Below are 25,982 nucleotides of genomic sequence, written 5' to 3'. Positions count from 1 at the left end.
AGTTAAATGTGTACTCACGTCCTTGAATTTTAAGGAAATATTAGGGATATCCAGTATAAGAATACCTCTGGATCTGTTTTTAAATAAATCCTTCGAAACCAAAATGTTTTGTAAATAGCTTTCAAAAAGCTCCTCTGAGCAGATGTAATCCTGTTAGTACATGAATCATTGGAAGTGCTGCCTAAAGCATTGTCTGGCAACTTCACAAAGGAAAATGAACTGTTTCTCTTTTAATAATTGTGTTGTCTTCCTTGGTGGTAACTTCAGATAATCAGCATGCAGAAGGGGAATTGAATCACAGGGCAGGAGCCACATAAATGATAAGGTGTGTAAAGCATTATGCCACTGCCTCCTGTCTGGTTTAGGTGCCCTCAACCAAAATAAAACCACAAGCAAAAATCCTATTTTCTTGTTTCTTGCTTGTTTTTAAGTTAGTCATAACTCCTCATTAAACATAAATCCCTATGAACTATAGGGCAAGCATTAGTGCCATTGCTGTAACACTTACATGAGACTCTTTATTCATAATGTTAATCTCTTGGTACAGGAGAATTTGCAGCATTAGTACTGTTAAGTCTATGAGCTCTTCCTGTAGCAGCAGCTGTACTTTTGTAAGACTAGAAGAATTAACTGTATGTGGAACTGTATTCTTTCAACTGTGCTCAGGGAGGGATATACAGGCAAGAAATATTGGTTTGGTTTCATTTGGTTTGGCTTTTCATTAAGGAAATAGAGGATGTAAATTTCTTTGACATGGAGGGAAAAAAAAGGAATAGGAAAGATACTATATAGAGCCCCTATTTTATCCTCAAGTGACATGCTGGATAGTAACTGTGCTAAGACTCAATTAAATGACCAGAATAGACAAACAGGAGCTGAAAAATAAAACTTGGCAGTAATAACGTAGTTTCCCCCAATCTTCTCCTTCAGTTAAATCAAGAGAAAGTCCAAGAACACTTTGCTGCAAGAAGTTTCCCATGATATGTTTTGCAGTTAAAGTTCTCTTTGAAGATAAAATCAGAGCATTGTATATCTGATACCTGCTACTGTCAGGTCTTTTGGTAACAGTCTTTTTGCTTGTGCAGACCAACACAACCTGCCATCCTGGTTACTCAAAAACTAATTTCCAAGCTAATTTGTTGTTGTCAGCCCGTTTTTTTTAATGCATAAAATAGTTTGCTCTTGAGAATGTATTTGAGTAAGTTGTTATTCTAGAAATATCAAAAATATAATGGGCTAAAATATTCCTAAAAACAAGAATTTAAAAAAAATAATTTGCTGCAAATTGTAGACAGCAATTTCATTGATTTCCTAGTTGAAACTGGTTTGTATTGTTAATGGGTTTTGATTTTTGTGTGTATGTCTCCTTTAATTTTTCTTCACTTCCAATGCAGTTCGTAGGCATTCTGATTTCATTTAATTGCTTTCTGTTCTGAATGTAATTGAAACTCATTTCAATGTGTCTACTAAGCTAATCTGTCAGAGCAGCCATTGTTTCTACTGCTTTTTCAGAACCACCAGTTGTACAAAACCTTAATGGGAAAATACTATCTATTACCCAGTGTCATGGCATATTTCTTAATTTTTTAGAAAGAAACTATTAGTTTACAAATGGAAAAGTGCATGAGCACCTATTGAACTTGCATCCTTACTGTATGTGTGGCCAAGCTAACATGTCAAATGATGGTTCTGATTTGATACTTAGCCTTTTCTCTGTGTATTAATACCTTCTTTCTTTTCTGTCTTTCTCGGTCGTTTCTGTTCCTGCTGGCTTTCCTCTGTCAATTCTCCAATGCTACTCTGTAATTAAAACTAATAAATGACAAAACCAACCAACACCGTAGTTATCCCCGTTTGTCCCCGTTCAGCATCTTGCAGCCCCCTCAGCCCTCTGTCCTACAAGGCCCTGACCTGCAGGAATTCAGGAGAAAGAGCAAAACTCTATGCTTCCACCGATGCCGTTGGACGTCGGAGAACAACGCACCTTTCAGGGGTAAGCTTGGCAGCCAGCGTGCCCTTGGTGTCCCGTGCCACGGCCACCTGACTGCAGTGCTTGTTGGGCCTGGAATAGCTGCAGGGATACTTCCTTCCCTCTGCACTGTCCCCTCCTCTCCGGTTTGTGTCGTAGTTGGCTGGATTTTAACTGAAACATGCTACGTTATGTGGCGGCACAGCCTGATTATGCACCAAAGAATCCATGTGGAAAAGCACTGATGTTTTCCAAACACCTGTGTTTGCAGAGTAGGTGCCTTAGCTTCTCACAAGGCACAGAGGCAGTCACAGTGCTCTGTTCTCAAGTGGATTCTTTGCTGCCTTTTAAGGCCCAAGATGGTGTTGCCATTTTTCCCTCAGTGGGAAACTTGTTTATCCCAGCAGGCTGTTTCCACAAAGGTTCCAGAATTTGATGTCTTTTGAGGCCTCTAGCAAATTCAGCTGAGCCCCTAGAATAAAGAGGGGAGGAAAAGCATGCACTCACATGTCTCTGTCACAAGTGCATAGAGTACTCTCACTTCATCTGTTCTTTCTTAGGTACCAGAACCTAAGAAAGGCTAGTAAATGTTTCCTCACTGAAAGAAGTTGGTTTAGGAGCATGGTTTATAAGCAAGGCTTTCCACAGGTCACTGTTCATTCTGAATTATTTAATAGCAGTACTAGGGCTGATCTAAACTTTTAGGAAAATCGAAACAGTAGAACAAACTCCTGTTGACTGTGCTCCAAGCCAATAGGATGCAATCAGACCCAGTTCAGATTCATTTGCTGAACCTGAGCAGTTTATTTTTCTTGTACTCCACAACCTGAGTTAGAGTGTGAGAAGAGTTGAAGTAATCTCTGCAAAACATTGTGTAATAGGTGCTTGCATTTTTGTTTGGCCTGATGGGCAGAAGGTCAAGAGGCAATGCTGCTATTGCCATCCTTGTGGGAAGCAGTGTTAGTTAAAGTGCCACAAGTCATAGCCTCTACTTAATCTTTCAGGGAGAGAGTAGTATACTGAAGTTTAAGCTAAGGCATAGCCTTAGTATGTATCTTTAGAGAAATTTCCTAGCACGTGCATAGAGCATGGCCTGTTGGTTCTTCCTCTTAAGTCTTTCTGATTGCAAGAGGTTTGGGGTTTGGCTTTTGTTTTCCTAAATCAGAAAGAAGAAAGGTTGTTACTTTTTGGTGGAGGAGGTGATATGAAACTCTTGTTCATATAAAATGAGTGAGTTAAGAGCTGTTTCCAGTAGCCTATACGATGTGGAGAATCTTTTACGCTTCTGCAAACTTCTGTATTAATTCAGTTTTTTACTTTATTGATATGAGGAAAAATTTTCTTATGCTCTGCTTTCAATACTAATAAAGTAGATACAATAGAGAGTTACTGTTAGCAAGCCAAAACTCTTGTTCATTGTAGTGCATTTGTTCTGGTTGTGTTTACTTTGACAACTCAGCACATCATGTGCTCATGAAGTTGTTTTCAGTCATTCTTTTCCAGCTGTTAACCTGGCTTTCAGTTCAGGGGACAAGCATTGCACAGCTTTCAGCTGCTGAGGCTCTTAAGCCTCATGATGCACCTGCTACAGGGTGCAGGGTGTTTAAGCCCCAGCCAAGGTGGTGAGCAGCAGCCCCTACATCATGCTGGCTGAGTGGCAGCTCTCCAGCATTCCTAGTCTTCAGACTCCTGGGGTCTGAGCTCCTTATTCCAAAACCATGAAGTTTTTCATCCATACTTATATATGGGGAGTATATAGATACTTAAATTCTGATATATTGCCTTAAAGCAGTTGTTCTGTTGTAGCTCTGGTTTGTGTTACTAGAAATGTTTCTCAATTTAGGATTTTATTTTTTAAAAATAAAGAAGGAAAAAGGAAATCGCTATCATGTATAAGAACCAATGGCAAAAAGTAAGTGCTGTAAAATCATCCAAGGAAAGAAAGACTAGGATAGCTGGTGTACCATATTTGGAAGCTTTGAGGACATCTGTGGTGTTCACTTGTAAGCATGAATCCAAAATATTGTGCTATATAGAAAGACTGTGACCAAGTATGAGCCAAGGGGAGGGGGAGTTTGTTTTGTGTTTTCTTTGAAAGAAATTCTGTGGTTTTGGGAAGCAGTGGAAGGTACTCTGTGGCAGTCAGCAAAGATCAAACTATAAAAGGTAATTGTTTTGCCTGTGTAAAAATAAGCCTCTGCAAATTAGCCCATTACATCTTAGGACAGGAGAGAATGGTTAGGAAGGATTCTTGTTGTCAAATGCACATCTACTGACAAAGATGGTGTCAGGTTACCGGAGCTATATTAAGGAACTTGTTAAACAAGCTATAGAAACCACTGACTCAGCACTGCTTTTTCTCAGCCCCCCAACTCCTTGTCCTTAACTAAGCTTGCTTTGCTTTCTTTAGCTGTGTGAACTCTGGCTTGACTTTGTCTTTTTGTTTGCTGAGCTATAGACTGACAAAAGAGAAAAGGACCATTTGTCATCCAGCTTCTCAGCCAACTTTAAAGGAGGTCATTTTACTTCCAGCCTCAAAGCTAGATCATCAGCTCCCTCTTCAGTTTGGTGAGTCAAGTACATGCTTAGCTGGACATGAGCTAGAGGCAGCTCTGATTGTTCTATTAATCAAATGTGAAACAGGGCAAATGTATTTGATGATGTAGATGTTTTCTCTCTGCAAAGAAAGGGAAAGACAGTTCTGCTTTTAAGATATCTTGCTACTGTTCTGGAGAAGGGGAAGGGGCAGGAAAATTCTTGGTTCCTTCCTTCCTGGTTGGGCTCAGTGCTCACACATCTGGAGAGTTGGAGAGAGGCATTTTGCATGAAACCAAATCGGTTGTGCCAGCAGTCCTGCTTGATAGAGAAACAGAGAAGTGGTTTTATTTTTAGCTGCTATGGTTGTAGAAGTGATATATAAGTGGAAACCAGCATTGTCACTCTTTGATTACACAGGCATGCGTCAAAGTCTTTGCCTTTTTTGCCTGGCACACCCAAGCAGATAACTTCCCCACCTGGTTCCTCCAAAGTTTCCTCTGCTCAGACACGTCCTCCCTCTCCTGGCAACATCCGGCCAGTCAAAAAAGAGATCAAACCAGAGGGTGAGAAGAAAAGACCAGAAAAGGAGGCTGAAAAGGCCAATGAGGTGAGGACAGAAGAAAGTAAAGGAACTTCAGCAGGTGCTGGAGAACCCCCAAGTCAGGAGCAGCTCACTGTCCAAGCACAGCTAACTGAAGGTAAGGAGACATCCTACTTTAGGATAAGGAATGTTTTATATTTTTCCTTCCCATTCTCTGAAATTATGTAGCTTTCAGTATTTTTCTGTCAAAGGTTAGTCTGAATTCTTCACAACACTCCTATTGATGTATGTTCATGATGAGGAAATTGTAGGCAGGTTGAAGCCCTCATTCTTCTAAGTCAAAACAACATGCCAAGTTGCCTCACAGAGTGTAGCTTCACAAGCTTTTTCTCTGCCCTTTTGGACAGGAATTTTGTCCCCCATATCAGAACATAGCTTCTTTACAAGCTGTTGAAGTAGAATAATAATGGTCTGAAGATGGTACAGGAAGCAACCACATAAGGTGTGTGAGCAGTGAGAATGTCCTGCTCTGCTAGACAGAGTGCACTTGTGCTGGTAACACTGCTGCTTGTGTATAATATTGAAAGAGAACCATATCACAGGAGAGATTAGCAGAATATAGTGAAATGCAAAGAAGCAAGGAGAAGACTAAAAAGGAATACGGAGAATTTTTAAGGGAAAATGAGATATTAAAAATAGTTAACCAGTGAACAAGAAACCCACACAAAACCCTACCAACCTTTAAAAGCAGCAGTGCAGAAAAGGATGTACACAAAAAAAAAAGACTGTAAAGTGTAGAAAAGGCAAAAGGCAAATCTGAAAATGAAAAAAATAGGTTTCTTCTAGCAGACAATTTAGTTCATTCTAAATATGCATAAATGGTCTCTTGCAGATGAGATAGAAAGTCCAGTGTGAGCACTGGGATACACAAGTTGGGTTAGTTACAATTCTGAACTTAAAATTCGTAGACTTCCCTGTATGTGTCTTTCAGGTAACACTTTTAAGTATTAGTAATCTTGCATTCAACTGCAGCAGGTATAGTTTGAGGCTGTTCTGTGAAAAAAACCTCACGTGAATTGATTTCTTGTGTTTTATTAAGTCCTGTTACAGTAGTTCCTGTCTGATACACAAGTCCTACTACAGAAGGTGCAATCCCACAAAAAGGGTGAATGGATGTATCTGTTGGCCACGGGCATGCAAAGGAGATTTAATTGCTATCTTTTGCCTGCTTCCTTTTGGAGGAGAAAACTTCCTTTTAAGACCATTTCAGAGATACCGCTGAGATAACTTTGCAAGTGTTTACAAGTTGTATCTCTCCAGTACAAGGTGCCAGCCAGAAAAACCATCATGCTTGTTTGACTGTTTAGTTCAGGAAGAGAGGCTCCACTTCTTTGCAGCATCTGTCAATATTTGAGTTTGTGACAAGATCTCTTAGTATTGAAACAAGTTATGTGTGATAAAGGTATTCAAAAGTCAAGCGGTTTGTATTCACATCAAAGAATACAAACAACAATATAAAGTGGAGACAAATGAAAGAGAAGGGTACTATAGTCAAAGCAGTGAGCAGCCCTTCAAATTGAATGTGTTTTCCCAAAGCCAGAAGAGGTGATGGTTGGGACCAAAGATGAAGACCTCAGGCAGAACATTTTACATATGAGGTTATAGGATGGCTTTGTGCTGCCAGTGGAGGTTCTAGCTGCCGAAACTTTGTCACTGGTTGAATAAAGAATCTAGAGAGGTGCAAGTACAGCGTCTGGGGCTAGAGGGACGTTGCTGATTGTCCTGGGACTGTGTTGCAGGTGAATACAGATCATTCCCTATAGGTAACACACTGGCCTTTCGCTGGTCTGGCTCAGCTGCCTGCTGGCTCTGTGCTCACAGGAGCCAGGAGGTCAGCAGGTGGCAATTGCTGATGAAGCTGCTCAAGCTTTTGCAGGCAAATCTCATACACAACTTTACTAATGACAGTGAAGCTTTAAAGGTCTTTTGGGTGTTATCTGTTCTGACAGCAGGGCAGGTGTGCATTAAGCTGCTTGTTATGCTGCCAACTTCAGCGCCTGAGGCAAGAAGCGAGCTCCAAGCAGCACAAAGCTGTGCTCCCTTCAAAGCAACAGCCCTGCCTCGGCCCATGTTAGTAAATTAAAAAGGGCTGAGGTACAGGAGCTCTGTCATTTATACTGTTTACAATTACAAAGGCTCTCTGGTATGTTTCTGATCCAGGCTGTAATTGCAGCCTCTCATTTTCTTACCTTCTGTCCCCAAGGCTACTGAGAGCATGGCTCTAAATGGCTCCCAAGATTCAGAGTGATCAAATTGCTTACCTTTTTTTATTTCAACATCCCAGAATTTTTGAAGTTCCGAGCTACATCTTGGAGGTTAGCCCAGCTCGGGACTGTTCCCTGCGGTTGGGCTGGATACCTGTTTTGGTAATGTGAGAGAATAGTGCTCCATTGCACTAAGGCTAAACTGTGCCAGCTCACCTCAAGGCTAGAGAACAGGCACTGGCACTCTTTGAATTACTGGTGTAGAAGTATCATTTAAATTCATGTTCAAAGCCCTGAAGCAGTTATAGAAAGACCTCTGTAGTTTTTAGCTGATAGAAGAGGAGAGCAGAGAGGTCAACAGATGGGAATTCAGCACAGAAAACAAATGAATTTGTTTGTTTACATTATGAGGTATAGGAAGGGGGGAATCAGGGAGGAGACTCCTCTTCAGAAGTTGTTAGTGAGGTTAGGAAAATTGCCACATCTCAGTGTACGGTTAGAAATGCAGATTTGTAATCATCTGCTTGCTGTTCCTTATGACTTATTTTACATATATATTACTGGGTCAGAATCTGATTTCATTGACAGTTCAAAGTCTCCCCTCTCCATGCTTGCCTGCATTACCAGATGGATTACTCTGGGAATGCTTCCTAACATTAGCTTGTGCGTTGGTAATGGTCCCTGGTGTCTAGAGAAAAGGTGATAGGTCACTCTGTACCTGTGCTAGAGAATGCCAGGCAAACTTAGAGAAATATGAAAAAAACCTGTAACAACATCTCTGCCACATGGACAAAGCTGGCCCTGAATAAAGAATTGATATGAAGGCACTACTGAAATTTGAACACAAGCCACAGTTCACCAATAGTGGCAAAATTTAAAAAGCTGTGTCCCATGAGTTGCCTCAGGTTGGAGCAGCTGCAAAACTGATGATAGCTGGTGTCCTATCATTGGTGCAGATCACATCAGCCAGTTGATGTTTGAGATCACCAAGTCACCAAAAGTGACTGTCGCCAAAAATTCTGGCTCTCATCTTCAGATGTGGATGATCATACAGAAGAAAATATAATTTCACAATGTTTTATTTCTGCTCTTCAAACAGTATTGGGCAAGCTTAAGTAATGTGATGGTAGGGACTTGCTGAGTCAGCATAACTGCTGTTAAGCACCTGTCAGCATTTGTTCTGAAAGTCAAGAAAACTTGACTTACACTTTCAGGTACTTATGCTTTCCAATACCCTACAAAACCAAACTTCCCTGAAGTATGTGAACCTCTGGCATCTAGAAACTTCTTCCTCTAAATCATTAAAAAACCACATAGGCTTGAAAACACTTTGCAGTGCATTTAGAAGTGTGTTCCTTTCAAGAGAGTGACATCTTGGCTACTGTGTCTGCACAAACTAATTTTCTTTCCCATTTGTTTCAGCAGCCAGCCCATCCCTGCCTCCTGCCCCACCAGCTCCTTCTCCAGCCCCAGCAGTGCCCAAGCCCTCTGCAGGTACAACTGATCCCGAGGAAGCAACAAGGCTGCTGACTGAAAAGAGGCGCCTTGCCCGCGAGCAGCGGGAACGGGAGGAGCAGGAAAGGAGGGAGAGAGAAGAGCTTGAAAGGTAATTATAGGCCTCTGCAGTAGAGAAGCATGTAGATGTTTTTAGCAGCTTTTTGTGTGTATTCTGCTGTTACATTGTTATGTGTGAAGCACAGCACTGAAGTGTGGAAGGCACAAGTTCCTCCCCAAACCATATTTTCCTGTTGGGTTTTCCAGTTGGTGGTGGTACCTAAGCAGATGTGTAAGGTTAAAACTTTTTCTAAGTAGAGCTTTAAAATAAGTCAGAAGGAGAGAGTAGATCCTTGCAGTTGTGATTAGTTTTTTTCCTCAGAGATTTATTCTGGCTAGAGAACTCTGTATGGCTGTTTTCAACTTTGTGATCAGCACAAAGCCTCTTACTTTGAGTTGTAAGATCTCTGTTGTGGGTGGTGCTTTAGGTGTGACTTAGACCTCTTTGTTTTCTTGTTTAAAATAAAGACACCCCCAACACCCTCCCAGAAGCTTTGGAGGGTAATTAATGTTATATCTCACTTTCTAATAGCAAATGAGTAGCCCATCAGGATACTCATGACTCTGGCTACAAGTCTACAAGTTGTGTTTTTTGGAGGGCTGCCATGCCTCTGGAATTTGTTGGATTTCTTTAACCACTTTGCTAATAGAAGCAAGGCAGAACTAGTTAAAATAGCCTGGCTTTCCAAAAGGCTCACAACACTGACTCTCTCAAAAAGAGTTTTAAAGAAAAAAAGCTGCTGTGGCGTAAGAGTAATACAGTGAATAAATACTAAGTCAGAAAGATCAGAAATAAAAAGTAAAGAATAATCAGCTTTCGCAGAAAGGAGTTTTCAGTGTCTGTGCAGTGCCTTCATAAAGGAACTTGAAAGGAGTGGAGGCCAGTGAGATGATGTTGGTCTCCAGTGAGATAAGTCAGTTGTGAACAGTTTGAGCCATGTCTTACAAAATGGAAGCTGAATGGCTGTACTAATAAGCATAAAGGAATGTAGGAATAGGAAATAATCCTAACTTGACTACTGGTGTTGGTCTCTGAGGGATTATTTCTGAGGGAAGAGATCTTGTTTGGAGGTGAATATGTGAAACATGCAAAAACAAAATGAAAATGTCATTCTGAATGACCCAAGATAAATCTACGTTTTGAATGTTGAGTTTTATTTTTTCTTTACAATTGTAAAATTAGTAAAACTAGAAAAATAAGTGCTGACAGACACCGAAGAAAATCACAAGCACAAAGTAGTTCCCATATAAAAATCTACTAAGCAGGTGAGGCTTCTTCAGCTGGGAAGATACGCTAAAAAGTCCTAAATAATTCAGGAAACATCAAAGGTGAAGGGAAAAGTCACTCACTTCATAACACAAGGATATGAGGGGCCATTAGTAAGCTTGGGAGGAAACCTTCAAAAATTGGCAGAATTAGATGCTTTTTTTAATCAGGGAATCATTGCCATGAAGTGAGATGGGTGACAAAAATGCATACTTTTTAAAATATGATTATAGCAGAAAGGAGTGTTTTGCAGAATGTGTTAATCAAAGATACTATTTCTGACTCAGAAAGTGTGCAAGTTGTCAATTAGGCAGCGATATGCTGGAAAAGTATTGGTGTTGAATTGCAAAGTTTTTTATATTGGCCCCTATGGGAAGCAGAACAGAATAGGACAGCAGTGCACCCTTTATCAATTTGGGACAGCAGTGCTGGATAAGGAACCTGGTGGTTTGGCTTTTCTCCCTACTTTTATTTCCTGTTTTTCTTATGCTTATTTAATGATTGCAGACAAAAGAAAGAGGAGTTGTCACAGAGGATAGCTGAAGAGAGAGCTCGCCGAGAGGAGGAGGAAGCTCGCAGACAAGAAGCAGAAAAACAAAGGAAGGATGCAGAGGAGCGGGAGAAGGAGGAGCGGCTGCGCCGCCAGGCAGAAGAGAGAGAGCAGAGGGAGAAAGAAGAGATGGAGCGAGTTCAGAGACAAGTATGCTTCCCTCTTGGAATTTCTGGGCCAGTCTAGCTGGCAGCAAAGTGGGTGTAGCAGCACTTCTTTCCTAAACTAGAGCAATATCTACAATTTAAATGCTATCTGAAAAGTGTTGGGACAGAGTTAATTCCGTTGAGTAGTTCAAAGAGAGAGATCTTTCTACTTGACAGAAACATATGGTAGGGAGTTGAGCTTTGGGTTTTCTTTTTCCCTCTCTCCCTTTTCAATGTATTTTGAACAAATCCTTTCTTATTCCTCATAAATTAGGATGAAAAGATCAATATAGTTGTGTTGGGGAATTTGGATAAGTGCTATTATACCAGAGAATTCTTTGTCCCAAGAGTTATAGCAAGTCCAGATCTAAAGATAACTATTCACTGTGTTGAATTCTAATCCTATGTCAAATACTGCATTTGTGTGGGGCTGGCGGGAAGGGGTAAATTTAATCAAACCAAGGAGAACCTTTATCTGGCCCAGTACTCCAGAAATCAGTCAAACGACATAATAAATGAAAATGAAGTTTTTCAAGTGCTTTCATTTTTGATGGGCATAATGTTGGTTTACTGACTTCAGGAGAGGCTGTGGTAAGCATTCTGGATAGGATTCTTCTCTTCTCACATGTCCTCTTACTTCTTGCATGTGCTTTGTTCTTCCACAATCCAACACTTCAATTTGCCTTGTAGACACGAGGTTTTTCTTCTGATGTATAAATGTATGCTTCTGATAATAAATGTTTAAAGGACTGTGTTAGTGAATATGGCTGAGAAATTCCATTCTTCTTTTCCAGAAGATTTGTGCAACTTTCTTTGAAACGTTAAACTGAGGTTTAACTCAATTTAGCCCTGAAAGATAGCATGTGGCCAAGGCTTTTGTGGATGTTAGAGATGCAAAAAAATTATCTATTGTTGTAGTTCCATCATATAACAGTGTCCCAGTCAAGGAGCAAGGCCCTTCTCCAGTATATTCCAGACAAATTTTGCATTTCATTAAAAAAGCAGAAATGGAAAGTTTGTGCAAATGGGCCTGTGGCTGTTTGCCCTTGATCCTGTTAAACAGTTACTCTGTTGGCCAAACAAAACATTCTGCTGCATTTGTTTTACCCTCAAAAATATCCACCACACAAAATATGGATCTCTCTAATACTTTCCTGGCTGCTGTTTTAAGGCTGAAGGCTAGAAAATTTATTCCTTATTTGTGATGTGCTGTGTTCTGGAACAGGTACAGAACCAAACATGATGTCCATTGTTTAGTTATTCTCTCCTAATACTATGCAAAACATGGAAATTAATCAAGAAATGCACAATTCCATTTGAAAAGATTTTTGTTGACTTGCAAACCCCAAGAGTGTGTTTTCAGGGTGTTGTAGACACACATAATTATATAGAGTATAAAACTTGTCATTCCTCACTTATTTTTCCTCGCTTCTTTTTCTTTTATCACCAACACAGAAAGAAGAGGAAGCTCGCCTGCGGGAAGAAGCCGAGAGGATTCGATTAGAACGTGAAAAGCATTTCCAAAGAGAAGAGCAAGAGCGCTTGGAAAGGAAGAAGGTAACTCAGTCCATGCAGAGAAACTGTGATTGGTTGTGCCTTAGCAGTCTGTTTCCACCTGAGCAGTAGGAAGCAAATGATGTAAATGTGCTCTCAGAAAGGCTGCAGTCCTCAATGGCCTGATGTGACAATGAAGGGAATATTGCCAACAGTAATAAATAATTCATTTTTTTGCAACAAACAGATACAGCTGATAAATGACAAGCAGTTGTGCTTTGGGAGAGAGATATTCAAATTAATGCCACCAAACATTATTTTACTCCTTTACATTTCATTGTAGAGGCTTGAGGAGATCATGAAGAGAACTAGGCGTGTAGAAGCTGTAGATAAGGTCAGTGCTGCTACTTAACATGTGTAAATGTTGAACACATTTCTGGTTTTTTCCCTCGTGCCATTCTTAATTTACAAAACTGTGCTTCCTTTGTAGAAATCCAATGACCAGCAAAATGGACATATATCAAAGGCAAATATTACTGGAGAAGCAGGTATTGTGTTTAACTGTGCCCTGAGCACAACAGGTGAATAAATGCCTACTGAGCACAATGATTTGAGAAACAGTTCTGGAACTTGGCACACTAACTGCAGTAATAAAAACTATGAGAGGAATATAAATGAAATCTTAGCAGACATTAATTATTTAGGCTTTCTGTATAGGTAGTTAGCCATTACTAAATGAGTCCAATGTTTTAGCAACTTTGTCACATTGGTGTTTAGCAAAAGGAATTTTCTTAATAAGTTTAATTACTTATATAGTGAAAAGAAATTCTTTCGTGGTTTGGATCACAAAATAAACTGATTCTACATTTTGTTTTTTATATTATTTTACATGTGGTTGTTGCAGATTTACTCCACTTTCTTAAAAGATTATTATTTCTTGTTAGTCATTACAACAAAGCATTTATTGTTCTAAATATCTCCCTGTGACTTCTTTCTTCCACACCTGCTGCCTTATTCACTTGGTCTTTATTTCTTTTTTTGACAAAATTGAGCTGCTATAAAAGCTTAGTCTTGTCACACTCACACTCTTATGCTTCCCTTCTACTCCATTCCCTCTATTTCTTTTTAGGTAATCTTCTATATAAGAATGTATTTTTTTTTTCCTTTATTATATACTTATAATAAAGGAAGAAAAATAAAATGTAGCTTATATTCAGCAATCACCAGGTGTGAATTAGCACTGTTTAAAGATACTGAAGGCAAGCTATCAAATGGCTTATCCTATTGTAGCATAACATATTAAATGACATTAATCTTTTTCTCCTTTGTATTTGGGTTGAGTAACAGGGAAGACAGCAGCACTGACTGATGGATTACTTTTTTCCTTGATTTTTAAAGTGAACACTCTAATTAGTATTGTCAGGAAGCCTTTTTTACACAGATTTCATTACCTGTGTTTCTTTGTTTACATATTATGTAAGGGGAAAGCGGTTTGTGAGCTACTGATACAGGACTCATCTGGGATGCCATCTTTGTCTTTGGGCACTGTTGAAGGTGTTACAAAGCATTTAAAGAATTCCTGAAACTATAAAGGCTTCCACAACCGTTGGCTAGTGCTTTCCCTCTAGAGACAGACAAAAAGTAGTCTTCTATCAGTTTCCTAAGGCAGAGGAAACTTTGGATCTCCATTTCCCCAGGCCCAAGGGAAGGCCAGAGTCCTTGAATGACTGAATAAAGAGAAAACTGCTCTCAGCCTCAGGGCTGCTCTGCTGTTTGACTTTGCATTATCTATATGTACCATTGAGTTAAAGGTATATTCCAGCCACATAAATTTGCCTGACTCTCCACAAACAATTTGTTTTTAAAAATTTTTCTTAAGTCTTACTGTTTGCCAAAACCTGAGGAGGCATTTATGGGAATGGGCAAATCACACAATGTAAAAAAATCCATCAGCTTTCTGTCATTTGTTTGGCCTCTGCTTCAAAAATATGAGATTGTTCCACATTTCTGGTTTTTCTGCTTTTTCCTTCTAAACTTTAAAGCAAAAGTATTTTCCTGTTATTCAATTTGTAGAAGCACAGAAACCTCTATTTCTAGTATCTTCCATATAAAAACTGGCAAAAGGTCACTCTAAGACATTCAGTATAAAAGTCTTTAACCCAAACATTTGGAGTACAGTGAAATTAGGCAGCTGAAGGAGGGGCTTACCAGACGAGGTTTTGGGTAATGTAGATAAATGTGTCCAAGCCTATGAATACTGAATTGTCCTTGCAATTACTGTGGCAGATGTTAGCAGGGTGGGGTGCAGTTGCTTCCTCTTACTGACCTGAATATGAATAGAGGGATTCTAAATACAATGCAGAAGGCTGTAGTTGTACTTTAAAAGAAAGCCACAAGGCCAGCCAGAAACATGTATTACGTGGTCTTGGCATGAGGGACCGGGATAATCTCATTTTATGTTGCTCTCTGCAATGTTTTGTAGTAATCATTTGGTACTTATTGAAAGAAGTGTCCTTCCCAATGGAGATTTTTTTTTCTTTATTTCCTTTTCCTTTTCAGTTCCATCCAGTCACTGGAATCAAGAAATACCAGTGTATGGAATTAGTAATATCCAAGTTTTGTTCTATTCCATTCTCTCTTGCTACTTGAAAAGTGCCAGCATAACATTCTATCAGATATCAGCCTCTTTTGCCCACTGGCTTATATGTTGGAATTGTGCATATGATTGTAAAATGTTTATTCTTGTTCACAAAGCTATGGCTTTGAAATCTGGCTTTCTGACATTTACTTTGGACCTGAAACGGGGTTTGTGTGCCCAAAAAACTGACAAAGGAGATGGAATTGGGTAGACGGGCGGGGAGGGGTGTGCGAACCCTCTATTTTTTTAAAACTGTAACTCGCTTTAGCTGTGCTGGCTTTTGTAGAAAATATTTTCCCCCAATCTACAGGGCAGAGGCTGCTGCTTGGTTTAATGCAACCCTGTGTTTCTGTGCCCAGTCGCAGGCAGCCCTGCGTGTCCCCCGGAGCCGCAGCACGCAGCGGTGCCAGCCCCGCACAGCCACAACGGGAGCGCGGCCGCCGGCGTGTGTGGGGAGCCTCCGCACCAGCCCCCCGGGAACGTGGACAGGTAAAACACTGCCAGGTGCCGTGAGCAGCCCTGCCTGGGGACAGGGCTGCTGGAATAATAAATCATATTCACATCCGTGAGTTCGTTAATTAAATAAGAAGCAACTGTTCAATCTGCCTTTTATCTTTTCCTCTGTTAAGGAAAGAACTTTATCACATTTCAAGGAGTAGTAACTGATTTTTGCTAAATGATAGGGAAGAAATTTTTACAAAATAGAGCATGTTCTTTGCAGCGTTTGGAACAATGTGTTTGGCAGCAGTTATTACATTTATTGAAACTTAATGGAAAGGGAATTTTTTCTGTTTCTTTCCCTGAATTAAGCTTATAAAACCCACTCTGGGCTTGCACTGCTTTTCTTAATTCAAATAACAAATATTGTGGTTTTCAGCCTAGATGTTTTGATTTCTAAACTGCTTGAAGTATTAGCAAGTGGTGATGTACATATGTCCTTTGTGTGTGATACAGGATTAGTCACTTTGGTTATGCATTTTAAAAAAACACCTTTGTTCCTCATAAGGAGTATTTGAGGAGGCAGATATTATAGATTGGGTGCTCTGTAGCCATGAAGCAAGCCACTCTGAGAAACTGTTGAAAAGCTTGAAACCTCAGTGTTGAACTGAGTGACATCTGTTACATAAGCATGAGCTGTCAGTTATTTTAATTTTAGTGATGCAGAAAGCCAAATAATCTCGCAGTCCTTTCATGTTTTATGTAGGTAGTGCCGGAATATGCATGGAAAAACTTGAATGTGGGAAGCCATTGTGCAGTCTGTAATGGACAGTATGCTTCAGGGTGTGATTGGCACTAATTGAAGGAGGAATTTGCCCTTTCTCGATCCCTCCATATGCATGGGGGATCTTAGCCTGCTGTCATGCTAACAAGGATGCTCCTGCTGAGGGAAGTTCTGTCAGTGACACTGAGTTGCATTGGATGAGCTGCACAGAGCTGCCTCATAATTGTCTTGGGCAGCTATTAAAATGTTAATCACTCTCAGCCTTACAAGCACCTTGGTGTTTGAAATATAAAATGTTCCACACTAATGAGTGCTGTCCTGTACCGTTATAATCTGCATGGGAGGAACCTCAGAATGACCACAGTGAAGAATGAATAAAAGAGATTGAGGAACACTGACAAAAGTAGGAAGCACATTTGGGAAAACTGGCATGCCAGGTTGGAATGTGTCCGCTTTAGAGGTACATCTACAGTGACTGGGAAGGTGAAGCCTGAAGCACTTGGTAGTGTCCCACAGATTTTTGTCAGATTTTAAAAGCCACAGGTGCCAGCACCATTGCTACTGTATCTTGTGTGCTGTGGTTGTCTGCTATCCAGATACCCCTGACATGGTGGCACACACAGGGGAGTGGGTGCAGGTTGTCTCCTGAGTGAGCAGCTCACTTTGGCCCTCAGCAAGATTTGTCTTTTGTCTGAAAAATACTTCTTCATGTTTTAACGACAAGAGTGCTGAGGATTCTGACCAGAAGTTAAAAAGGTGTTACCTGGGGGATTTGTGTCATGTGCTTGTGTGGGTGAGAGGCTGGAGTGATGCAGAACCCTACAGAAGCCTAATCCATAGCCCACTTACAGATTTTTTGCTTATACTCCATTCCCTAATTCTTTGCCCAAGGTTCTTTACTACTTCTTAGAAAAAGTTGTTTCACTACACTAGTTTATATTGACAGCACTTTCCTTATGGTATTTACTCTGTAATTCCTCTTTTCTGTGCTGTTTTCTACAAACACTTGCAATGCAGTGCAAACACCTCAGTGAGTACAGTTCACCTCATGTGTCTCCATCCTGGGTGCATGGAGCTTGGTCTGGGCAGGTTAGATAACCAGTTTTTAGAAATATACAGTTGGTCTGTGTGATTGCCTTCATATCTTGTCCTGGAAAAGAAAGCTCCTCATTGCTGGCTGGTTTCAGTGCTGTTGTCTCAGTGGATTAAAAATAAGCACCATTTATTTAAATAAACCAGAAGTCTGGAATACATTTTGCTGTTAATGTCTATCTATGTCTCCTCTGCAAAAATCCTCTCAATAAATGGGGTGACTGACATTTTCCTTCAGATCAGAAGTAACAGCTGTGAAAATGGTGTTTTTCAAAGGCCTGCAAATCCGTTTTTTCCTATTCAGTGTTGATTTCTGATGAATGATCGGAAGCAGATATACTGAATTCTGGCTTTATTTTTTAGTCTCTTCAAATTCTAATTTCAGGCTGTGTCTATATAGAGTTTTGGCTAAAATTATCTACAACAGATATAATTTTCAGTAATTTTAAATGTTTGCATGTTCCAATTTCTTTAATTAAACTGGCTCCCTTTTCCCAACATCCTCCAGTCTGTCTTGTTAATATTGATGTGTCCAGGTCAAAATGTGAAGCTACAGAGATACTTTTCAGCTGCCATGGAGATGTCCTTCAGATGCTTGCAAGACTGTTATGTTTGGAAATGCATTCTCAACAACTTAGGCAACTTTTTTTTCCTCTATTACATAAGTGTCTTGCTACACGCACACTTATGGAATATGTTAGAATGCCAAAATTATCCAGTTCTTTCTGCAATATTGTGTGCCTGAAAAGGATATCTCTGGTGTTGCATTAGACACTTAGACAACATTAAGAATGTAACACAAGACAGTAAGAACAGCTGTAGCAGGTCAAAAACCTTTTCTCTTTTTTGTGTTCTTTGTTTTAATGGCCTGTAGCACAACATAGAGGGAAAAAAAAAGGTAATTACCAGGAGATCCTCTGGCCAATGAAGGGTTGCTAAGCATTGTGGTCCAAATGCAACCATAGGCTCAAGTAGTCCCTAAGCTGCTAATTACCAGAAGCTGAAGGGCATAGCAATCTCCTAGGACTTCATCTAATCTCCTTTTGAGCTTGTGGCCTCTAAGATGTCCACTGGAAATTAATTCCACTCTTCTGTTTCCCTTGTTTAGTCTAAATTTGCTCCTCCAGTCCTTAGGTGGATCAAGCAGCATAGAATCTAGAAAATTTTATACCACAAAATTTAGAATATTTATCGTTCTGATTTCCTTTTCTGTACCCCCTTTGTGATTGTAGACTCCTCTGTCTCAAAAGACATTATTCAGGTCTGAATGAATTATGCTCTAACTCCATGTGTAATGCTGGCAATGCCATGGCACATAAATATAAACGATGAAGAATTATTTATTCACTAAGTCAGCTGATAAATTGTGTAGAAAAATTCTGTTTGCAGAAGCAAAAGGGTTCTTCATTGCTCTAATACTTGTTGAACTACTGCACTGTTTGATTTGTATGAATGAGCAGTTGCTCTCTTTCCACCTCTTTCTAACCTATTCATCAAACTTGGCTTCTTATCCTAGTTCTGATATGGCTATTGGCAGTATATGGAGATAAAGTAAATAACAGGATACCTTCTAGTGAATAATGAACTAATGACCATACATGACAGAGCACCTTTTAATAGTCCTAATGCATTTCACAGATTCTGGTCCTCCTCTTACACGTGTGGGTCTTTGGCACAAAAGGGTGGCACTGAGCAGGGTTTCTGTGCCTGCTCTCAAACTCAGTGCAGTGAAACATATTTTTCACTTTGAAATTTGCCCAGCATATCCACAGATGAAAAAAGGGGAGTGCCTTTCTGAAAAAGAACTGGTGATAATTTGAAAAACTGGGAAGGCTTGATATGAACACCAGCATGTGATTCTCTGAGCTTTGGATAAAAAGACACTGCCACTTTCAAAAGAGCAATGATTGTTTTTTGTCTCTTGGGGAATACTGTAAAACAATTCTTTGTTTGTGCAAAGTTGTACAAAGAAGCTGGCAAATGAAAATATACTGTCTGCCAATTACAAGCAGGTTTCTTTTTCAGACTAGTAAATGTGCTGTCAGAAAATAAGCCTGTGAAGCCAAGCTGCCTTCTGAGAAATGGCCTGAGGAAATTGGTAGCCAAGTTTCAATCTAGGAAAATTGTGTCTGTGCCTTTGTGGCCAAAACATTTCCAAACAACCTGAACAGTTGCAATGGGGCCAGACAGGGAATAGGTATCCAGGATTGCCAGGATCTAACTGTTTGAGGGCTTTGGGAAGAACCTGTGAAAGATCACAAAATTTTTGAGTATTTGTTGAGCACTTGCTCTTGCCTGAGGAGCTTATGGTCCCATTACTGTCATCCTGTTCACTGAAGTAGCACCTTAGTTTCTCCTCTCTGGCAGAATAGGACATGCCATCTGCAGAGTCAGAAGGATTTGATGATGCAGCACCTAATAAAGGGGTTTGGAGGGGAGGCCCAAGGCTGCAAGAGGTGAGCAATATCATCTGAGGACAGTACATGTAAATGCAGAGTGTCTTGTGCTTGTGCTGCTCTGGATGGGGGAGATGTGCAGGAGCTTGCTCATAATGGACCTTTCTCACATGGCAGATGGAAAACGAAGGTCCAGATTGATGAGGGGTTCTGGGAGAGGGCTCTTTTGGCTTGGATGGTATCAATAGGAGAAGTGTGGAGCTGGGTAGTGCCTTGGAAATGGCCCCTAAGATCTTTTATGAGAGAAGGGAATGAAAGGAGCACTATATTGAAGGGGGAGTTTTTTCTCTGGATAAGTGGCATATAGAAGAAGCTGCTCCAAAACTGGTAGCAGAAGAAATAAGAAAAGATCCAAGAAATAATAACAGTGATCTTATCCAAGGGCGATTACATTGATTTGCAATAAGAGGAAGGGTACAACAAAGGTTATGAGATCTGAAAAATATGTTAGGAGCTGTAAATTGCATTATGTGGGTGGTTCCAGGTAGTGGTGGTGCTGCAGAGATTTCCTTATTGATTCCCATTGCAGTTGCTTCTCAGACTGCAGTGTCCATCCTGTAGTTCTGGCTATCATGTAACCAAAGGTAACTACTATCCCACGGGTTTGAGGGAAGGAATACCAAGTACTTGGCTGCAAAACCATTTTTTCCTACTGTGGTAGAAGCATAGTTTTGCTTTCACTGGCTAAAAGAATGCTTGGGATTGATGCAGACTTCTCTTCCATTTGTACTACTGCTTTGAGGATGACTAAACTTCAGTTCTAGATAAAGTACCTAAGGAAAAATTGCTATGTTTCTCTTTCAGCAATCTCAATCTAGAGGAGAATGCAAATGAAAATGGAATGTCTATGCAGAATGATAATTTTGAAGAGATCATGAACCTGCCTATTGGTTCTAAACCATCCCGGCTGGATGCTATGAACAATGATGGAAGCAACAGTCCCGAAATTCCTTTGAATCCAATTCTAGCCTTTGAAGATAAGGGCACTCTTTTGCCTCAGGTAGATAGTGTTCAAACACATCAAACAGCAGGTAGGTTTGCTGTGGTTCACTAACACTTGTAATTTGTTGTAATTGAGAGAAGTCTCAGAGCTATCAATCAGCTTATATTGATAAGCTTATTCATTTAAGGATTTTTGAACTCTATTTTTTTTTATATTTAAACTCTGTTTAAATTTTAAACAAATTTTATTTGTTTAAATTTTAAACAAATCTATACAAAGGGCACATCTCTTTGCAAAGCTATGCATGCTGGGCACATACAGATGCAGTGCAATGGTGGTGAGGCCTTATCATTTCCTGGATGAGGGCTTCTCACATACGCTTTACTTTGTGCCCTTTGGAGTTGCTTGGAAAGGTTTGCCCGGTGCTTTCAGGCAGAAGTGATAGGTGACAGCTGCTGCTCTGACCTTATGATCAGCAGCTGGGTTCCAGTTTTGCAAGTGCAGTGCTTGACATGCACATGCAGAAGGGGAGTAACTACTTCTTAAAAACTACTTTTTGAAATTCTGGATATGCTTTCCTCGTCAAGTTCTTGCAGACATCGAGGGATGGTTTCCAGGACACTGGGTTTTTCTGAATTACATCATAACTTTGCAAGAAAGCTAGGTAAACAAATACTGATTTAGCAAATTAAATTGTATAGCACTGTATTTTTCTCTGGCCTAAAAATGTAAGGAAAATCATCTCACATTAAAATAATTGCATAAACACCTAACATTTTGAAGAAAGAATTGCCACTCTGACCTGTCATGTTTACCTTCTGTTTTAGAAGTGATCTGATTGTTTCTTCTGAAGAACCAAAGGTGATATGAGCATCTCTGCAGTCAGTTTCTTCCATGCTATGAAGGAGTGTTTTATTTTTTCTCTCCAGTTTTTTAAAGATTTCTTGAATATCTTTTTTGGAAGGACTTTAGTAAAACCAGCAGAAGAAATGAGGGGAATAGACTTGGATCACCATTCTAATAGCTTTCATCACTAGAAAAATCATGCTTCATGTGCGTTACTTAATATGGCTATTTCCAACAAGCTTTTTTGTTAGTAAATGAATATTTCTGCATTCCTTAAGACACAAGACACTGGAATCTGAAAGTAACGGGCTGATTTGGGTGGTGGGACTGATTCTTTTTTGTTTTTAAAAAAGGTGGGTGTTGGTTTAAAAGGCATAATTGTAAAATTGGCAAAGAATCTTTTACACTTTATGGTTCTAATACTTGAAAAATAAATGCCTCATTGCTCTACAAGTAGAGTTAATGGGGTGTTTTATTTAAACCTGTTGGTTTAAATGTTATTGCAGAGAACTCTAATTATGGGGGCAAACTATAGGCTTCTGTATCAGGTTCTTGTAAATGTAATTCCTACAGGGACATTCTGTAAATTGAGACGTCACTATGATCTTCTCACATTTTCTCTAAAAACACAAAACAAGAAAGGTTTTAAAATGTGAAAATTTGAAAGCATTATTTTTTCATGGACAAGAGGATAACCTATTGTTCTCCTAGAGAATGTATTTATGAATTTTGCTCAGTACAGAAATAAATCATTTGATTGAATAAATTAGACAAATGTGGTGAAAAATATACTGCAAACTTGATTTTTTTAGTTACATCCATGTTCACAACACTATAAAAGATGTGTATGCATATGTGCACACACGTGTGCACACATACAAGGAATTACCTTGTTTTGAGTCCTGTAAATTGCTGCTGTTCCCAATGATGGAAGACTTTTCCTTTGCCTTATCAGACTTTTGAAGACTGTGTGAAACCTGGGATATTTGAGTTTTGGATGATGATGCAGGTTCAGGGATTTTTGGGGTTTGCTCGTTTCAGAGCAAATGGAAAATGGTCATTGTGCTTTTTTATGTAGTGTGTGGTTTTTATAAAGCAGTGCAGCTTGAGTGATAAGAGGAGCGATGCAGGTTGCTTTCTCTTTAGTTTGATGCCGATTTCTACTGTCATTCATTGTTCCATCCCACACTTTTGGTTGCTGTTGTGCAGAACTGTAAAACCTTGCACGTTTTTGTGCTTTGCTAAACAATGCTGTTGGAGGCAGAGCTCGCTCTGGGTGTTTGCGTTTGCAGCATCGCCAAAGGCTTGAGGCATTGCTCTCTGAATCAGTGAGAAGATCCTTGGGTAGGGAAAAATGGAGGTTCATGGGCTCTCAGCTCCTGCTAACAGAGAATTTTCCATTAAGATTCCTGCACTTGCCTCTGGTGAGCACTGAGCGAGGCCTCTAGGAAGCTGTGCAGAAAGTCTGTGCTAGCAGAAGAGATCGTCTGAGACAAAAGCCGAAGGATTTTTGAAGAAATTTCTGCTGCTGCCGAGTGTTCATCTTATAGAGGAGATGGGACAAAAGCAATGGAAATTAAATGAAAGAGACTTCATCTGCCAGAATATTTATGGAAGGGAAAAAACAGCCATTCAGTCAGAGTGCTTTCAATAGTAACTTGTGACACAGTAAAATGAATTGGGTTCCTTTCTTGCTTTCTTTAGTTTTCCATGTACATAGCCACAATATTTTGAAGTGTCCAAAATATGTAGTTTTTCTTTAAAACTATATATAGCATGTAAGTACCAAATAAAACTTGTTTGAAATATTTATTTCTATTTATAGTTTCATTTTCTCGCATAATTGAAGCAAGAGTCAATCTCTGATAGAAAACTGTTCTTGCTACTCATGGTCTGCTTAAAATTTTGCTTCAGATTTTCTCTGATTTCCTTACTGAAAATCAGTACAGAGTCACTTGCAACAAGAAGGAGAGAAATGAAATAGGCAGTTACATTTAGCTTGAGTTTTAAGTCTTAGGATTCATTTAGGATCGGGTTTAAATTGTGTTGATCTTGAGCTATTTAGGATTGGTTAATAAATTATGCTGGTCTATTTTTGGGGAGACTTCAGCACATTTGCTTCACTGTTTGTGGAAAAATGGGCTGGCTTTATTTCTCACATTTGCTTTTTTTGCTTTGATTTTTTTTTTTTTTTTAGCAGGGCTGGATTAAAAACAGTTTGTCATTACAGTCAATCCAGGTTTGCTTCAAATGAGAGCAAGAATTTCCTGTTTCAAGGGCATGACATACAATATAAGAACAAGGGAATTGAGAGTAGGTGTATGAAATTTTAAAAAAGATTTAATATTGAATTTTTAAATCTTTTGGTTAAGCCTCTTTTAATGCAGGGAAAACAGTTTCTCTTATGTTTAGTGTTGGTTTTGACAATAAAATATGGTATGGGAGGAAGGCCAGCTCCTCTGCCAGCTATTGCAACTGGTTGTGTTGTTTGTACCATGAGGGGCGAGGTGGAACTGCTCTGTGAGGTGCAAGTAGCAGGTGCAGAGAGCTGTTCTGAGGGCTGGGAGCAATAGCCTTCCCCAGCAGAGAGCTGTGTGCTCTGGGCAGGCTCAGCTCTGTGCTCCCATCTCCACGGCACGGCATCGATGCTCACAGGGATGATGCTCTGAGTTATTTCAGGACATCACAACTGCTGCATTGCTCTCCATTAGCTCTGTTTGCTTCATGTCTTTTATCTCCTCATTCCTGATGAAGAGTCCTTTGTTGTTTGTTAGCTTTCTTGCTAAGACATTGAAATAATGTTTGAGATTACCTAAGAATACAGATACAGGACACCTTCTAATATCATTACTTAATATTGCACTGCTTCTTTTTGGAAACTGATCTAAAATCACCCACAGGGGTAGTTTACAGTATGAGATGCTTTTGTTCCCAGGTGTGTCATTCAGCCAGTCCTTTGTTTTAGAAAGTCCACCTGCCCAAGGCTGAGCACATGGTTTGTCACATGAGATTTCAAAATGGAATTCCTGTCATGGATGAACATTGAAAATGCCATACTGCTTTGTCCAAAGTTTCTGTCTACCCTGCAATTTCATAAGGCCTTTTTACTGCACTGAGTGTTGTTTTGGTTGGTTTTACTTTTTTTGCTTGTTTGTTTTTGCTTTGTTTTTTTGGGGTTTTGGTTGGTTTTTTTTTTTTTGGAGGGGAGGTGCATTGTTTTGTTCTGTTTTTTCCCAAACAGTACCATTGGAAAGAACTTGCAGATATTAAAAGAAATAATTATCAAAAATGCCTCCCTCAAGCACCAAAATTAAGTTCAGAGATTTGAGCCATAATAAAATGGAACATTGAGCTCTTAACTGACAGAATAACTTTTTTAAACTATTTTTTTAGTCTCACTTTTATAGCATGTTTGTACCCAGTGTCGGCTCTAAAGCTCTACATGCACATAAGAGCTATGGGATGGTCAGAAGTGCCTCAAAAGACAGTGTGCTGCTTTTGGCTGGGGTAGAGTTCATTTTCTTCACAGTAGCTCAAAGGGGGCTGTGTTTGGGTTTGTGCTGAACACAAGGCTGGTAACACAGGGATGTTTTAGCTACTGCTCATCAGCACTTGCACAGAGTCTGCCTCTCACCCCACACCACCTGCCTGGGGTTGCATGAGAAGCTGGGAGGGGACAGCTGGGACAGATGACACCAGCTGACCATAGGAACATTCCATACCTTACATTGTCATGCTGGGCATATAAAGCTGGGGAAAGGAAGAGGAAAGGGGGGTGTTTGAAGTTACAGTGTGTGTCTTCCCAAGTAACTATTACACATGATGGAACCCAGTTTTCCTGGAGATGGCTGAACATCTGCTTGCCCATGGGAAGTATATGTGTAAGAAAATAAGTTGAATTTAAACACGAATACCTTTTTATTGTTCTTTAACTCCATTTAAAATGAAGTATCAATACAAAATGTAACAAAAAATCCTAATTTTGCCAAACGTTTTCATTCATCCCTTGTTGCGAGTAGCTTTAGAAAGAATTTAACATTTGCAGAACACAGTTCTGTACTTAAACACATCTCACCCAAATCATTCATGGTTCCTGCTGTGTTCTGTACTTGCTCTGTGCAACATTTCCTTGCCTTAACATGCCTTTGTTCATCTGCTGGAGAGTAGAGCCTATAGTGTGGACAAGGATCAGCTGTAAGACTTTACCTATTCTTGTTTCTTACAAATTTTTTGTACTTTGAGAATTGTTCCTTAGCAGTTACTTTCTGTAGTAACCTGTATGCAGTTTTCTACCTTTATATTATGGGGTGATTCAATTATTTTCTAAAGTCCTTGGAGTGTGCTCTGAAATACAGGACATGGAACAGAAAGAGAATAAAGATGAATGCAGACCTGCATACTTGAGAGATGCCTCATCAATGGAATCAGCCTGTTGCATGAATAAAACCTCATTAATACGGTG

General features: G+C 39.7%; 1 protein-coding gene across 6 annotated transcripts in view; it reads left to right on the top strand.

Moving 5' to 3' along the window:
* Positions 1 to 23,300, top strand: part of MAP7 (microtubule associated protein 7) — a 109,579-nt gene extending 86,279 nt beyond the window's left edge. For 3 of the 6 annotated variants that reach the window (XM_058801229.1, XM_058801225.1, XM_058801224.1), the window contains 11 exons: positions 1,845 to 1,993; positions 4,428 to 4,537; positions 4,925 to 5,205; positions 8,735 to 8,918; positions 10,641 to 10,833; positions 12,285 to 12,386; positions 12,667 to 12,717; positions 12,814 to 12,871; positions 15,321 to 15,450; positions 20,536 to 20,762; positions 21,502 to 23,300. In XM_058801229.1, the coding sequence (XP_058657212.1) occupies positions 1,845 to 1,993; positions 4,428 to 4,537; positions 4,925 to 5,205; positions 8,735 to 8,918; positions 10,641 to 10,833; positions 12,285 to 12,386; positions 12,667 to 12,717; positions 12,814 to 12,871; positions 15,321 to 15,450; positions 20,536 to 20,762; positions 21,502 to 21,512 (1,496 nt within the window). In that variant the 3' untranslated portion in view covers positions 21,513 to 23,300. The remainder of the gene's footprint in view (positions 1 to 1,844; positions 1,994 to 4,427; positions 4,538 to 4,924; positions 5,206 to 8,734; positions 8,919 to 10,640; positions 10,834 to 12,284; positions 12,387 to 12,666; positions 12,718 to 12,813; positions 12,872 to 15,320; positions 15,451 to 20,535; positions 20,763 to 21,501) is intronic. The other 3 variants (XM_058801230.1, XM_058801228.1, XM_058801226.1) reach the window with 2 other exon arrangements.
* The last annotated feature ends 2,682 nt before the right edge of the window (positions 23,301 to 25,982 follow it).

Source organism: Ammospiza caudacuta, chromosome 3, assembly GCF_027887145.1.
Source record: "Ammospiza caudacuta isolate bAmmCau1 chromosome 3, bAmmCau1.pri, whole genome shotgun sequence".
Taxonomy (NCBI): domain Eukaryota; kingdom Metazoa; phylum Chordata; class Aves; order Passeriformes; family Passerellidae; genus Ammospiza; species Ammospiza caudacuta.
This window is presented reverse-complemented; position numbering and strand designations above follow the sequence as displayed.